The 15,296-nt window shown below is 40.6% G+C and overlaps 1 protein-coding gene across 6 annotated transcripts in view; it reads left to right on the forward strand.

Moving 5' to 3' along the window:
• Nucleotides 1-11,450, forward strand: part of PM20D1 (peptidase M20 domain containing 1) — a 40,694-nt gene extending 29,244 nt beyond the window's left edge. The window contains exons 11-13 of one of the 6 annotated variants that reach the window (XM_051998517.1): nucleotides 5,165-5,333; nucleotides 7,970-8,069; nucleotides 9,676-9,866. In XM_051998517.1, coding sequence (XP_051854477.1) covers nucleotides 5,165-5,333; nucleotides 7,970-8,069; nucleotides 9,676-9,787 — 381 coding nt within the window. In that variant the 3' untranslated portion in view covers nucleotides 9,788-9,866. The other 5 variants (XM_051998518.1, XM_051998516.1, XM_051998520.1 and 2 more) reach the window with 5 other exon arrangements.
• The last annotated feature ends 3,846 nt before the right edge of the window (nucleotides 11,451-15,296 follow it).

The following is a 15,296-nucleotide window of genomic DNA, read 5'->3' on the forward strand; positions in this document are numbered from 1 at the left end:
GGAAACTAAGACCAAGTGAAGTGTTTTGTACAAGATCATTCAGTAAGTATTATATTCATCTCCTTTTTATGTTATGAATCCTGTGGGATGTGCAAAAGAGGAATTAGGAAGCAGACTTTGGCTCAAAATATGGCAGAATTTTCTATTAGAGCTATTCAGAAAATAGCATTCCATCACTGGAAGCATACAAAGACCAGATGACCTATCCATGATATTGTGGAACAGTAGTATCAAATTCAAATAGAATCTGGATCCCTCTTGGCCACATATTGACTTAGAAAACCCAGATTAACATTACCTACGTTGAATTTTGTTTCTTTTTTTCAAGCTTTTTGTTTTCAAAATATATGTATAGTTTTCAACATTCACTCTTGCAAAGCCTTGTGTTCCAAATTTTTTTCTCCCTTCCTTCCCCTCACCCCCTCCCTTAGATGGCAAGTAATCCAATATATGTTAAATGTGCAATTCTTCTATACATATTTCCACAATTATCATGCTTCACAAGAAAAATTAGATCAAGAAGGGGAAAAAATTGAGAAAGAAAACAAAAAACAAGCAAACAACCACAACAAAAAAGTGAAAATACTATATTTTGATCCATACTCTTGGGTGCAGATGGCTATCCATCACAAGTCCATTGGAACTGGCCTGAATCACCTCATTCTTGAAAAGAGCAACGGCCGTCAGAATTGACTGTCACATAATCTTCTTATTAATGTGGTTATGTTCTCTTGTATTCTATGTACTCACTTCACTTAGCATCAGTTCATGCAAATCTCTCTAGGCCTTTCTGAAATCATCCTGCTAATTATTTCTTATAAAACAATAACATTTCATAATTCATGTGCCATAACTCATTCAGCCATTTTCCAACTGAGAAACATCCACTCAGTTTCCAGTTCCTTGCCTAAGTTGTATTTTTCTAGGCAATTGGGGTTAACTTATTTGCCTAGGATCATACAGCTAGTGAGAGTGTGAAGTCATATTTGAGCCCAGGTCCAGGGTGGATGTTCCATCTACCTACCCCATCTATAGCTGTCCCTATCTATGTTGTATTGTACTTTATTCATTTTGTTAAAAATTTCCCACTTGTATCTTAATTTGACTCTGAAGTTGGCTAGCTTAAATTTTATATATTTGTTTATAGAGGAAATTCTTTCAAGGGATGAGAAGTGGGACTAGAGGATCTATTAGATTCTATAAGATGCTATTCCTCCTTCAGGGAGCTTATAAAATGGAATCCCACATTCAGATTTGGAAAAGGCCTAAGGAACCATCTTCTTTGGGCCCTCCATTTTACATATTTCCAAAGGCCAGAAAGGGACTATGACCTGCCTATCCATCATAGCTGATAGATTTGGAACTTGAAGGTGCCTCCAAAATCATTTGTTCCAACTCCCACATTTTGATGAGGAGGATATTAAGACCTAGAGAGATAAAATGTTTTCCCCTGTGTCACACACTTAGCCAATAGCAGAGTTCAGATTCATCGTAAGGTCCCCAAACTTGAAACTCAGGACTCTTTCCATTGCATATCCCTGATTCTCACAAAGCAAGTTAGTAGGAAAAGGGAAGAAAGGCAGCTAGAATCCAAAGCTCCTGAGTCCCAGTCCATTCCTTTTCTCCTTGTTCTCTGTTCAGGGAAAGGAGATTATGACATGGATATTATGTAATTAGAGACCAAGACAAAGCTCCAGGGCTTTGTATCGCACTCTAGGAAAGCTGCAGCAGTTCTGGAGAGGGAAAGCCCAAGACTCTTCCTTTACCTAGAACCTCTTACCTTTACCTGAACTGAAGCTGAAATATTAAGTGACTTATCCAAGTTCACATAAATGCTTAGGAGAAGCTGCACTGAAAGGAGGGAGCTGGCAAATGTGATAAGTTTTGAGCCAAAGCATTTGGACTGAACTTCTGACAGCTTGCTACCTTGTGTCAACCAAGGCAAGTCACTTAATCCCTAAGAGTCTTATGAAAGGATTAACCAGATGACATCCAAGACTCTTTCTAGATCTAGATTGATGACCCCTGAGGATAAGAGGCAGCTGGGTTTGGAGTCAATGAGGACATCTCCTTGGACCCAGCTACTAATCATGCTCAGTATAGGAGTTGGCCATGACATCTGCCTTCTATGGGGAAGATTGATGGGTTTATGTCCTTAGATTCCTTTTCAATGGAAAGAATCCAAGCTATCCTGGTGATCCCCAGGTATACAGCAATTCCTCTCTTCTCAAAGGCAATCTTGAGTTAGGAATATAACCATAACCAAAGTGTACCAGTCCCAGTACAGCCCCTAAAAGAATGAGATGCTGCTCACCCCAAACCATCTTTCTGATCCATCCCAAGATAATTCTAATGAGCTCAACAGAGCTCACTTCTCAGATCTTGTAAGTTTTCTCTCATCACACTCACTCAGAACGTAGCTGACTTGAGCTGCAAACTCTGATAAGTCCAGACCAAGTTATATTAGTTACAGGGAGAGGAAGCAAAGAAAGTCTGCTTAGTCTGAGATCATTTTCCTGGTTCTATATGTAGCTGATTACAAACAGGAAGCAAGGGTCCTCAGGGAAGGGAAATAGGACTGTGTAACCCTTTAATCACTAACATGAGACACCCATGAACTGGACAGTTTCTTCAGAGTTCATCATGTCTATCCCTCTTCCTCAATATGAGACCATACCACTACTACCCCTTGTAGTCCAGAAGTGAGAATTTCTCCTCTCTCTCCTTTTCCGCTCCCAAGAAAGAGAATGCCTCAATCACCTAGTCCGATGCAAAATCATTAGAAGGCTTTCTGGATCTCTAATTCAAATTCTCCTCTTTCCCTCATACTCCACTCTCATCTCTATCCCATTACTTTTCATTCTACCCTCAGAAGGAGGAATCAAGAACAGTTTGTTTGCTCTCATCTGCAAATAACACTGCTTGGAATTCATAGAATGTTTAAATTGAAAAGGCATTCTCTAGTCTAACCAAATCTAAATAAGAATTCTCTATACAGTGTCCTAATAAGTCTAACCTGAAAGACAACAATAATTAAAATCAAGTAATAGGGAACCCTCTCATTCTTCAAAGGACATTTTTTCCTCACATTGTGTCAAAATTTACCTTGATAATTTCCACCCATTGCCCTTAATTGTTAGAGGTTCATTGTGATCCCCATTTTGGCCAAAGTAGTCAAGATCAGAGGATTATAGATTTAGAAGGATATAAGAACCTCAGAGGTCTTATGATGATCATTCTGCAATTGCAAAGAAATTGAGTCCCAGAGATGTTAAGACTTACCCAAATCATCTTGCAGAAAACAAAGATCTCCCTCATGATTTCATGGGTTAATATAGGATGAGGTCAAGAATAGCTGCTAAAGAAGAAGAGTTTCTATACTAGGATGGAGTAGAGTGTCAGTAATAGGGCTCTTATGTTTTTCAAGTTACTAGGCATAAAGGGACTAGATTTGTGGATCAAGAATGGGAAAGGGGAAGGAAAGGACAAACATTCATTTAGTATCTGCTATGTGCTAAGCACTTTATTAAAAAAAAGTTCTCATTCAATCAATTGGACAACAAGGATGGCACAGTGGATGGAACTCAGGACCTGAAATTAGGATAGACCTGAGTTTAAATTCAGCCTCAGCTTACTAGCTCAACCCCTGCTTGCTTCAGTTTCCTTATCTATAAAATGGGGATAATAATAGCACCTACCTCTCAGGGTTGTTGTGAAAATCAAATGGGATGATAATTATAAAGCACTTAGCATATTAACTGGCATATAATAATGATAGTTATTATTTATCAAGTCAACCAGGATGTCCAGGTGCTATGTATGAGCATAGCAATTCCCTGTTACAAGACATCTACAAGCAGAAGTTGAATAAATAGTGGTCAAAGATCTTATAAAAGTAGGGGCAATAGGTGGCCCAGTGGATAGACCACTGTCCCTAGAGTCAGGAACACCTGAGTTCAAGTCCAACCTCAAGCACTAACTGTATATCTTGGGCAAGTACTTAACTCTGACTGACTCCCACTCCACCTCTAAAAAAGATATTATGAAGATGATTCGTGTTCATTTCTTGGTTAGACTGGATGATCTCTGAGGTCTCTTCTAACTCTAAATTTCTAAGATGGATAAATTCCCCTGTTCTTTTGTGATCTGGAAACTGATCCATTCAACTGTCTGGGTCTTTTTCCTAGTGACAGTTAGGAGTTATTTCTTGTATCTCACTTAAACCTATCAAGTTCTGGCTCCTCTTGCTGAGATTGTGACACATCAGTACCTAATAATTTTTCTATCCTCTAGAACTAATCAGCTGGTGCTATGCTGGATATTTTCCCTGACTGCCCTCCCATATCTGGAATTCTCTCCTTCTTCACTTCTGCCTCTTAGCTTTTCCTAGTGTCGTCGAGTCCTTCTTCAAAGGAGCCTTTCCATTGCCATCCTCCTTAATACTGGTGCCTTCCTTCCGAGACTACCCCAGGTTGATTCTGTATATATCTCATTTGTACGTAGTTGCTTGCATGTCATCTCCTTTGTTAAACTATAAGTGTCTTGAGGGCAACAGTTGTCTTATGTCTCTCTTGTATCTGCAACTCTTAGTACAGTGCCTACCACATAATGGGCACTTACTGAGTCATGCCCTTTTTGTTAATCTTTGATATCTACCTCCCAAGGTTCCAAATGCTATTAAAAGGTAAGCTGTTTTAGAACATAGTCCTTTATATCACCAAAGTGTAGCAAAGTGCCTGGTAAAGTTGACACTTCATAAAAAAATTTTTTAAATAAATGGTTACTGATTGAATTATTGACTCAGTCTTTTAGAAGCTAAAAGACCAGTACTGTTAAGATTCCAGGGTGTTTGGGTGGAAGTCCTAATTCCATGATGTTTCCTTCAGAAGGTTCTAAAAATTATTATTTTAAAATAATGGTTACTGATTAAATTATTAACTCAGTCTTAGAAGCTAAAATACCAGTACTGTTTAGATTCCAGGTGTTTAGGTGAAAGTCCTAATTCCATGATATTTCCTTCAAAAGGTTCTAGAAATTATTATTTTAAAATAAATGCTTACTGATTGAATTATTGACTCATTCTTAGAAGCTAAAAGACCAGTATTGTTTAGATTCCAGGATACTTGGATGTAAGTCCTAATTCCATGATGTTTTCCTTCAAAAGGTTCTAGAAATTATCCGGAATGTTGTGGCTGATAATCGAGTCCAGTATCACGTGCTCAGTGCCTTTAATCCCCTCCCCCTGAGTCCCCATGACGATGAGGCCTTTGGCTACCAGCTTCTCAAAAGAACCATAAGAGATGTCTTCCCAGAGGTCACTGCTGTTGTCCCAGGTAATGACTTCACAAGGGATGACTACTTGAAAAGGTGGCCAGAAATGGTTTCCTATGTGACTTCCCTTTCCCCTCACCCTCACACTCCAGCTGTTCATTCCTGGAAACAGCTGTCTGCCTTCCTCCCTTCCTCCCCTGGCCCAGCTGGATCCTTCAACTATAACTGTAACAGAGTGGAAGGAAGAAAGCAAACAGGAAAGAGACAGAAACAATAAATCCCACCAACCCCTCTGAAGGTGAGAGAAGGGGGAGAGCCAGTTTTGCTGGCACTGGGGAACAGTCCTTGCTCTGCCTGAGCCTCAGTCCCCACAAAGTTAACTTGCCATCTAGGTTTGAAATTCTCTAAGCAGAAAGCTCCTTAATCTATTTCACTTATATTGATCAAAACCCAAAATCTAGACTATCTCCCACCTATATTTCCATCTTTCTCCTCTTTTAACTCATACCAAAGACACAAAGTGTCATCAAAATTTAACATGAAAGTAGGGCTTCTTTAGTAAGCAGTGACTGTGTTAGAGCTCTGTGCTTGATGCTAGGAAAAGTACAAAATTTGGATCAGATCTACTAAGGAGCAGGGGCCACCATGGAGCTTGAAGCTACTAGAGAGTTGACACAAACACAGATAATTCTAATAGAAAAAAAATATGGTGCGGGGTACCAGAAATCTCCCATCTAATACTGCTTATGTGACTTGAACTTTCTGTGCTTTGGTTTCCTCATTTGTGCAATAAGTATAAGAATATCTATATTATTCACCTTAAAGAGTTATTATGACATACCATACACTTGGAAGACTAAAGCATTTTCTACCTGAAGTACAGTGGATTGAGAGCAGATTGAGTCTCACCTCTGGCACAGTTGGTTCACTTCATGAATCTGGCAAGTCACTTAACCTCTCATTGCTCCAGGAAACTTTCTGAGATATTGGGTTGCCAAATATGTGAAAATCTACCCTAATAAAGAGAGCATCCTCACTAAGAATTCCACATGCTAGTGAAATCCTTCATACAACAACTTATTAAAAAAATAACATTATATTCAGAATGAAATGCTACGTGACCAATGAGAATGAGGGAAAGTTTCAAGGAGGAAGTCACATTTGAGTTGCACTTCCTTTCCAGGGGGATGCCAAGAATGAGACTACCAGGAAATTCCCCATCCCTTTTCCAGGTTGATTTTGCAACTCAGCAATAGTGGTCTTCAAAAAGAATTTGGGGAGAGAGATTTTTGAGGGGAAGTCCACACAAACGACTACAACTGAGACGGCAAATGCTTGTCCTTAATCTGAGATGTTCAAGTGCATGTCAGCCCTTCTTTCTTCCCCTCCTCCCACACCCCAACATTTAGCTTTTCGCAGACAGCTGTGACTAAGAATGACCCTCCAGAGTTAGGGGTGGGGAATAGGATACTGTGTTTATTACTTTGTAATAGTGTTTATATAACTTTAAAGTTGTTTTTTTAAGGTTATAAATAAAACCCTATGGTTTGCAAAGCACTTTACAAGTTAAATCTTCACAACATCCCTGGGAGGAGGTGCTGTTATTATCCACATTTTACAGATAAGAAAACTGAGATAGATAGAGGTGAAGTGACTTAGTCATCCAGCTAGTAAGTACCTGATGTGAACTCAGACTTTCCCAACTCCAGATCTAGCACTCTATCCACTTTGCCAGCTATCCATTCTATCCACTGTATTTTAATGATCTTAAAGAAAACCTGCAGTTCTGTTAGACAAAACATTTCCTAAATAGGTCCCATGTACAGAGCACCGTGTCTAGCCCCAAGGGGGATATAAAATGTATAGAAGACAAGATCCCATCTTCACAGAGTTTATAATTATAAACAGTAGTTGGAGAGAAGCATAATTTTTAAATGGTACATAGTAAGTGTATAAGATAGATGTGATTGTATAACCTGTTTCAAATTGCTCACCATTTCAGGGATGGGCAAAGGAGAGAGGGAGAAAGAGAATTTGGAACTCAATTTTTTTCAATTAATGCTAGCAATTGGGGGGAGGGGGGTATTATTAATTGAAGGGAAAAAAAGAAAAAATGTGAACAAGATGTAAGGGAAAAGAGGTCATTGTCTCTTAGGGGATCAGAATAGACTCCTTTACAAAGTTTCCATCCCAAATTGAGCTTTAGAAGATGGAAAATAATTCAGTAGCTGAAAAATTGCAAATAGTAGAGTCTAGACCTAGGAAAGAGCAAAGGTTTAAGATAGACATATGGAATAAAGGTGGAGAGAGAGGAGAAAAGGGTCCAGAGCATAACAAGTTGTTCACTTTGGCTCAAATATAGAGCAAGAATTCTTAATTTTTTTTATTGTAGCAGATCTTTTTGACAAGCTGGTGATATCTAGAAATCTTTTGTCAAAATAATGTCATTTAAAATAAAGAGGATTGCAAAGGAAACCAATTATCTTGAAATAGATCTCAAAACATATATGTGTGTATATATGCACATGTGCATGTACATATATATAAACATAAATTCATAGCCTCCTATTTGGAGAGAAATTGTATGAAAGAAATGTGGAAATTGGAATGCAAGAGTGGTTAAGGAATCTGGCATTTCTAGGCATAGCACTATAGTAGGTCCCTGCCGAGACTTGTCCCTTTTGTTTCCCTCCTCTAGGAATTTGTGTTGGGAACACTGACGCACGACACTTCGCCAACCTCTCCAAAGGCCTCTATCGATTTAACCCTATTGCTCTTAATCCACAGAGCTTCAAAAGGTGAGTGGAGCAAGATGAGGCAGTGGGATAATGGACAATGTTTCCCTTGACCTCCCCATGCTCATTATGAAATAAAAGAGCAAAAAGTCTTATAAAGGAAAACTGGAATCCAAATAAACCCTGCTAAATGCTCTCTGTGCGAGAGTCTTTCCCCTTCCAGCATTTTCTGTCACTGACACCTAAATTCTCTTGGAAAGGAAATTATTTAGTGACGCATTTATTTAGCAAATATTCATTGAGTACTGTGGGAAAGTGAAGAATATATTGCATTTTAAGATAGAAAACATCAGTTCAAATCACTGATTAGCCACTGGATAACCTTAGGCAAAACATTCTTTCCAGATCTAAATTATGATTCCCTAATGTCAATAATTTCAGAAAGGGGAATCATTTTATATAGAATTCATGATTCTTCTACATGTTAATTGCTATTGAGAATATTAAAATGAACAAAAACTGTTCTCTGTAATAAAGTATCTTACTTATATAAATAAGAGAAAGATCTCAAGAATCAAAACTCTTGACATCTAGTATCAATCTTGATTTTAATCCATTAAGAGTTAGATTATATAAAAGTTTTGCATCTCAGTCTCTGTATCACCAAAATGGGGAGGTTTTTTTTTTTTTCTTTCCTACTTCCCTGGAGAGGTAAATGCATTGAACTTTTAGGAGAAAATATACTTTGAATTCTAGAGATTAACAACTCTCAGTTAATTGTTAAGTTATTCAAAAATTATTCCCAGGACGATGGACCCTGCTGACTCCCAGCACACCTCTGGCAAGACTCTTCCATCAGTTAGTGTATACTCAGATCATACAAATTCATTTGAATATTTGTCTAAAACAGACATCTCCAGGCTTTTTTTTTTTTTAATAATAACTTTGTATTGACAGAATCCATGCCAGGGTAATTTTTTTACAACATTATCCCTTGCACTCGCTTGTTTCGTTTTTTCCCCTCCCTCCCTCCACCCCCCGCCCAAGATGGCAAGCAGTCCTATATATGTTAAATATGTTTCAGTATATCCTAGATACAATACATATTTGCAGAACCGAACAGTTCTCCTGTTGCAGAGGGAGAATTGGATTCAGAAGGTATAAATAACCCGGGAAGAAAATCAAAAATGCAAATAGTTCACATTCATTTCCCAGTGTTCTTTCTTTGGGTGTAGCTGTTTCTGTCCATCATTTATCCATTGAAACTCAGTTAATTCTCTTTGTCATAGAAATCCACTTCCATCAGAATACATCCTCATACAATATCGTTGTGGAAGTGTATGATGATCTCCTGGTTCTGCTCATCTCACTTAGCATCAGTCCATGTAGGTCTCTCCAAGCCTCTCTGTATTCATCCTGCTGGTCATTCCTTACAGAACAATAATATTCCATAACATTCATATACCACAATTTACCCAGCCATTCTCCAATTGATGGGCATCCATTCATTTTCCAGTTTCTAGCCACTACAAACAGGGCTGCTACAAACATTTTGGCACATACAGGTCCCTTTCCCTTTTTTAGTATCTCTTTGGGGTATAAGCCCAATAGAAACACTGCTGGATCAAAGGGTATGCACAGTTTGATAACTTTTTGGCCATAATTCCAGATTGCTCTCCAGAATGGCTGGATTCGTTCACAACTCCACCAACAATGCATCAGTGTCCCCGTTTTCCCGCATCCCCTCCAACATTCATCATTATTTTTTCCTGTCATCTTAGCCAATCTGACAGGTGTGTAGTGGTATCTCAGAGTTGTCTTAATTTGCATTTCTCTGATCAATAGTGATTTGGAACACTCTTTCATGTGCATCTCCAGGCTTTTTGAGAAACTATTCATTTCCCTCAAGACTTGAGATCTTTGGAAGAAGGAGAGGAATTTTGAGCCTGAGTAATATCTACTTCCTAAGGAATGCAGGGAAGTTTTCCCACTGGAGAGCAAACTGCAGAGAGGGAGACAGGGCAGCAAGATCACCTTGAAGTTCTGTAGGATTACTTCTGAAATCTAGCATAGGATGAACATTAAAAAATAATTTTTCTTGTGGCTTTTGGGGATCATTACTATAGTACCTCATCTTTGTATGGCTGACTTTATACTGTTTATACTGGAAATTGCATATTTATGAAGGTTTGGATATCAGTATTCATAGAATATTGTTTATGTGACTTTTCTATAATTGATTAAATAATACAAATCATAAATAGTTTTCAATCAATGTGGACGGATTCCTATAAAATGTTTCCTTTGATGGAAAATTTTAATATCACAAATGAACATATCTTCTAAATATAACAAAGTTTAAAGGAAAAATCATTGAGAAGAGATCATAATCTCAAGTATACTGAGGTATTCCTTAGAGCTCCTTCCTGGTCCCCATTCTGTTTCTGCTAGGACAGGGACTGATAGCCCCAAGGGGGCTCTAAGATGCTTGTGTCCCAGCAGATACTATAGTAATATGGCCCTTCTCATATTTTTTCCCCAGTTTCCACGGCTTAAACGAGAAGATCTCCATCCAAGCCTATGAAACCCAGGTGACGTTCCTGTTTGAATTGATCCAGAATGCAGATATTGAGAAGGTTCCCAAACCTCATTCTGCTGAACATGAACTGTGAAAGTATGGGGACTCTCTCCAGCTGTGCCCTGGGAGATGTTAAGCCCTTCTCCAAAGTAGTCAACCTCTGGGTGAGGGTGGAGATGGAAAATGCACATTATTTTGCAGTAGGGGCGGGGAACCTTTATTCTGCCAGAGGCCATTTGGATATTTGTAACATCATTTGCAGACTGTACAGAATCATCTACTTAAAGAACTCACGCATTGGGAGGTTGTCATTGCCTGCCGTTGCCTTGGCAGGGCCAGACTAAATGATTTTGTGGACCTCATAAAGCCACGTGCCAGACGTTTCTCATCACTGGTTTACAGAAAATTTTGGACAAACACACGAAGCAGCCCCCTGCTCACCTTCCGGGCTTAACTCTGGACCTGTCCATAAGCAGGGACTCAGTGATGGGGAGAGGAGTGAATTTAGGCAATTTTAGCCTGATCCCAAGATGTTTTTGTTCGCTTCTCACCACTTTGGAGCATACTTCTCCCAGCTTCCTCTGCTGACTTTCGGGCTTGGAGCATCAAGTTTTTCCTAGAGACTATTTTCATTTGTAGACATTACTACTTAACCCTCCATACACAACTATTTCTATTACATCCTTTCCCCTATTGTTCTGACCCTAGGACCTGCAGTTTCTGGTCTCTCGTGCACTTTCCTTCTCCTCCTTTTCCCCCTCTCTCTCCATCCCTTCCCCGCTTCCTCTCCCTTTTGTGCTGGGAGGAACCCAAATATGAAACAAGCCAAACTAACATGAGAAGAAATAAAGTGATCAGTACTCAGCGCTCAGGCCTTGTTAATGAGGGCTCTGCCTCTGGTCACTCACTGGGGAAACACAGACCTGGCTCTGGCCGGGGCAGCCAAAATGGGGAGGGTCAGTAGGAGCAGAGAAGGGCCCTGGGAGGGAGCAATGGCATGGAGATGAGAACCTGAGGGAGGCTTGATTCTTGGGACAGGGAGGGAGAAGGGCCTCCTGTCCTTGAGCTGCCCCCAGCTCTCCTGGGTTGTTCCCCTCCCACTTGGCCTGGAGTTTTGCTCCCTCCTGCAGGCCTGTTCCTTCCACTGCTGCCCCTGCTCTTTGCACCCCTGCCAGTGCTAATCTGCGGAAACATTCCCCTGGCACAGCCTTACATTCCCCCCCACTTTGTACTCCTAAAGGGGAGGGTCCAAGTGCCCTCCTGGCCCCAGCCTCTCTGCCGAGTGGCTAGCCAGCAGGGCCCTGGCCCCAGCCCAGCCCCATGGCCTGATTGAGTCTGATCAAAGGCAGGGGGAGGGGTACTCCGGGGTCCAGAAGAAGGGGAAAAAAATGGGGTTTAGGCTATTCTAATTTGTATGATGAGATTTGAAGGGAAGTAGAATATTAGCTTTTGTCAGGAGAAGGGAATGAAGTTCCTAACTTTACCTTTCTAAGCAAACTTGAATCTGTTTCCGTGACAACCAGGTGGGGGGCCTGCAAGTGCTGGGCCTGTTTGTCCAGATTTGGGAGCTGCTCTCTGTGGATCACTGGGTCGTTAGGGTAATGGAGGGGGGGGGGGGAGCCTAAGGGAAGCATTCTTTATTTTGAGCCAAGCACTTTTCCCGGGGTCAGTGGTTAGGACTGCCAGAAACTCCTCATGATACCAACATAGCCTTTCTCTACTTTTGCCTGTCTTCTGCCCTCAGTCCTTCCATCCTGACACAATCCCCCTCCCCAATCTTTGGACTATTTCTCTGGAGTTCACCCTGAAGGGAGTAGAGTAGAAAATGCAACTCACTCAGGAGTCAGGTACAATCTGGACTCCGTCACTCACTCCCCGCAATAAGGTATGTGTCAAGCCATCAGACCCTCTGGTTCTCAGTATTGTCATCTGGGAAATGGAAAAGTTGAACTAGATCAAGGGTTGTTAAACCCTTATTATGTCATGGAAGCTCCTAGCAGACTGGTAAAGCCCACAAACCACCTCTCAGAATAATCTCTTTAAATAATTGAAGTGAGTGTTTAATTTCAATTAATATTGAAAATATTACAGAAAATAAAAGGTGTCATTTTTTCCATCCAAGTTCTGAGACCTCTGGAAAGTTAACACTCCCTGAAACAGATGAAATAGATGATCTCTAAGATCAGGGTAGTTTCAGGGTAAGTAGCAAAAATGAAGAAGATAGTGGTTTGATTCCGCAATCTTTTTCTAAATTATCTGGATTTCATTAGCTAGGAGCACATCATACAGAGACAAATTTGGTTCTTCTAGAACTGAAATTGAGTTCTGGGCAGCCCAGTTTGGGGAGGTGAGATAGGATTCATAAGACTCCACAACCCCAGTGGATCTGCTCAAGAACAGGATTAGAAAAGGCTGCTGTGCTCTGAGACTTGAATGATCCTGACCCTGCCTTTCTTCCCTACGGCCCATCCTCTTTCCAGTATCCCCCACAGGGTCTCCACACACCCCTCTCCCCTTTCCTTACCAGCTCCTTTTGTTTTCTGCCTTTAAGGGGTTTAGAGCTTTCTTCCACAGCTCAGCATGGGTCCAGCCAGGTCCTGGATCCAGTCCCTGGGTGAATGAGGACTGTATGGGGATTGAAACCCTGACAAAGTATCCTAGAAGGGAGACACCTCTTGCTCTCTGCCTGGTTTGAGAAAAGACACTCTCTGACCTCAGAAGAATGTTTTCTAAGCTCCCACCCAAGGAGTGAGAAGCTTGAGAAAGGGGTGTATGTGGAAGGGAAGGAGGAACTGCAAATTCTGGCTCAGAGAACACAGACATTCCAATCCCACAGGCTCCCTGAGGGGTTTTGCATAGAAATACTCCAGTCAAAGACCTGGTCCAAAATGACATGAACCAGTGAAGACCTAAGTAAGACTGGGGAACTGTATCAGGTAACTGCCACCCACCCACCTAGCCCACTGCCCCAAACGAAGATTAGATGTGTCAGGGAACACACAAAAGAGCCCTCTTACCCAGGCCTTAGGGGAGGGAGACAAAGAGAACTCAAGGAGAGTTAAGAGTTCAGAAGGAGCCCCTTATTGATGAAGGAGCAGGATCCCACTCAAGAGATAATCTATTCAGTCTTAATTTGCTCCCTATTAATGACAGCAAAGGCAGCCAAGTCTGTCAATACCACTCACATGCCCACTCCAAACATAGACTCCCATCTCTCCTCGTGGGCAATTAGAAGGGGAAGACATAGCCCCTGCCTCCAGGGAACTTAAATCCAACTCAAGTGACTGCTCATGTGCTGCAGATCAAACTGGGAACAGTAGGTGGGAGTTGAAAGGAGGCAAATTATGGCTCAAAGAGAGATTATGGCTCTTTAGGATGGGTAAGGGACCAGGGACTGGAGAGAGACTAAATCTGTTCATTTCATTGGCTTAGGGAAATTTTGGGAAGAAACTTCATCTACCTGCAGGCTTGGAGACACCAGAACTTTCCAAAAAGGATTCTAGATGCTAGATTTTGCTTTTTCTAAAGCTTCTTTTTAAATGTCAGTCAATTAACTCACATAACCACCTCCCGTATGCTAGGCACGGTGCTGGGAACTGGGGATACAAAAAAGGCAAAAAACAGACTGCTCTCAAGACCACATAAAACAACTGTGTAAAAACCAGATTCTTACAGGATAAACGAGACAATCCCAAAGGAAAGGCACTAAGGTTAAGGAGGACCAAGAAAGGTTTTTTGCTGACTTGAAGAAGCCAGGGAACCTAGGCAACAGAAATAAGGAAGGTGACAATTTCAGGTATGGAGTACAGCCAGTGAAAACATTCAGACTTGGGCAGCAGAGGGTCAAGTATGAGGAAGGACGCCTGTGTCACTGGATGGCAGATTTCTTGGAGAGAAGTAAAGGGTGAGAAAATTGGAAAGGTAGGAAGGAGTTTAGATTACCAAGAGTTTTGAAAACCAGAGGATTTTATATTTGATTCTGAAGATAATTGGGATTCATGAGAATTTGTTGAATGGCAGGATGATATTGTGAAAACTGCATTTCAGGAAGGTTGATTTGAAAGCTAAGTGGAAGATGGACTAGAATTGGAAGAGACCTGTGGCAGGAAAATCAACCACACAAGTGAAGACAGTTTGGGCTATATAACCTCTATTTTCTTCTTCCTTTAAGATTCAATGATTCTAGAGGTCACTGAAGAAAGGTTAACTTCATTGTTACATCTTTTAAATGTTTTTATATGGTATTAAGAGAGCCTTTAATGACATTATTTTGCTGTACCAAATCTTATATTTTTATAATAGTACTTCCATATCCTATTTTTCTTCTCTGTGAGAGAATCTAGGATCCAGAGTATCCTTCAAAAAGGGAGGCAGTCAAAGCATAATTTGTGACACAGTACCATTTGTAAAGCGAGATTGATTTTTCAAAGAACAGAACCTAAGCAATCAACAAAAAGATGGAAAATATTCTCCAAATGACAAATTAGTAGAGAAACACAAATTAAAGCATCTCTGAGGTTCTACCTCATACCCATCAGTTTGGCAAAGATGATTTTTAAAAAAAGGAAAATAACAATTGTTGTAGGGGACTTAGCATATTAATGCACTCTTGTTGGTGAAGCTCTGAAGTAGCCTAAGTATCCTGGAAAGTAATTTGGAACCATGACCCAAAAGTCACCAATCCCTTGATCCAGGGATGTCACTGCTCTGCT

The sequence above is a fragment of the Antechinus flavipes genome, chromosome 4 (assembly GCF_016432865.1).
Source record: "Antechinus flavipes isolate AdamAnt ecotype Samford, QLD, Australia chromosome 4, AdamAnt_v2, whole genome shotgun sequence".
Taxonomy (NCBI): domain Eukaryota; kingdom Metazoa; phylum Chordata; class Mammalia; order Dasyuromorphia; family Dasyuridae; genus Antechinus; species Antechinus flavipes.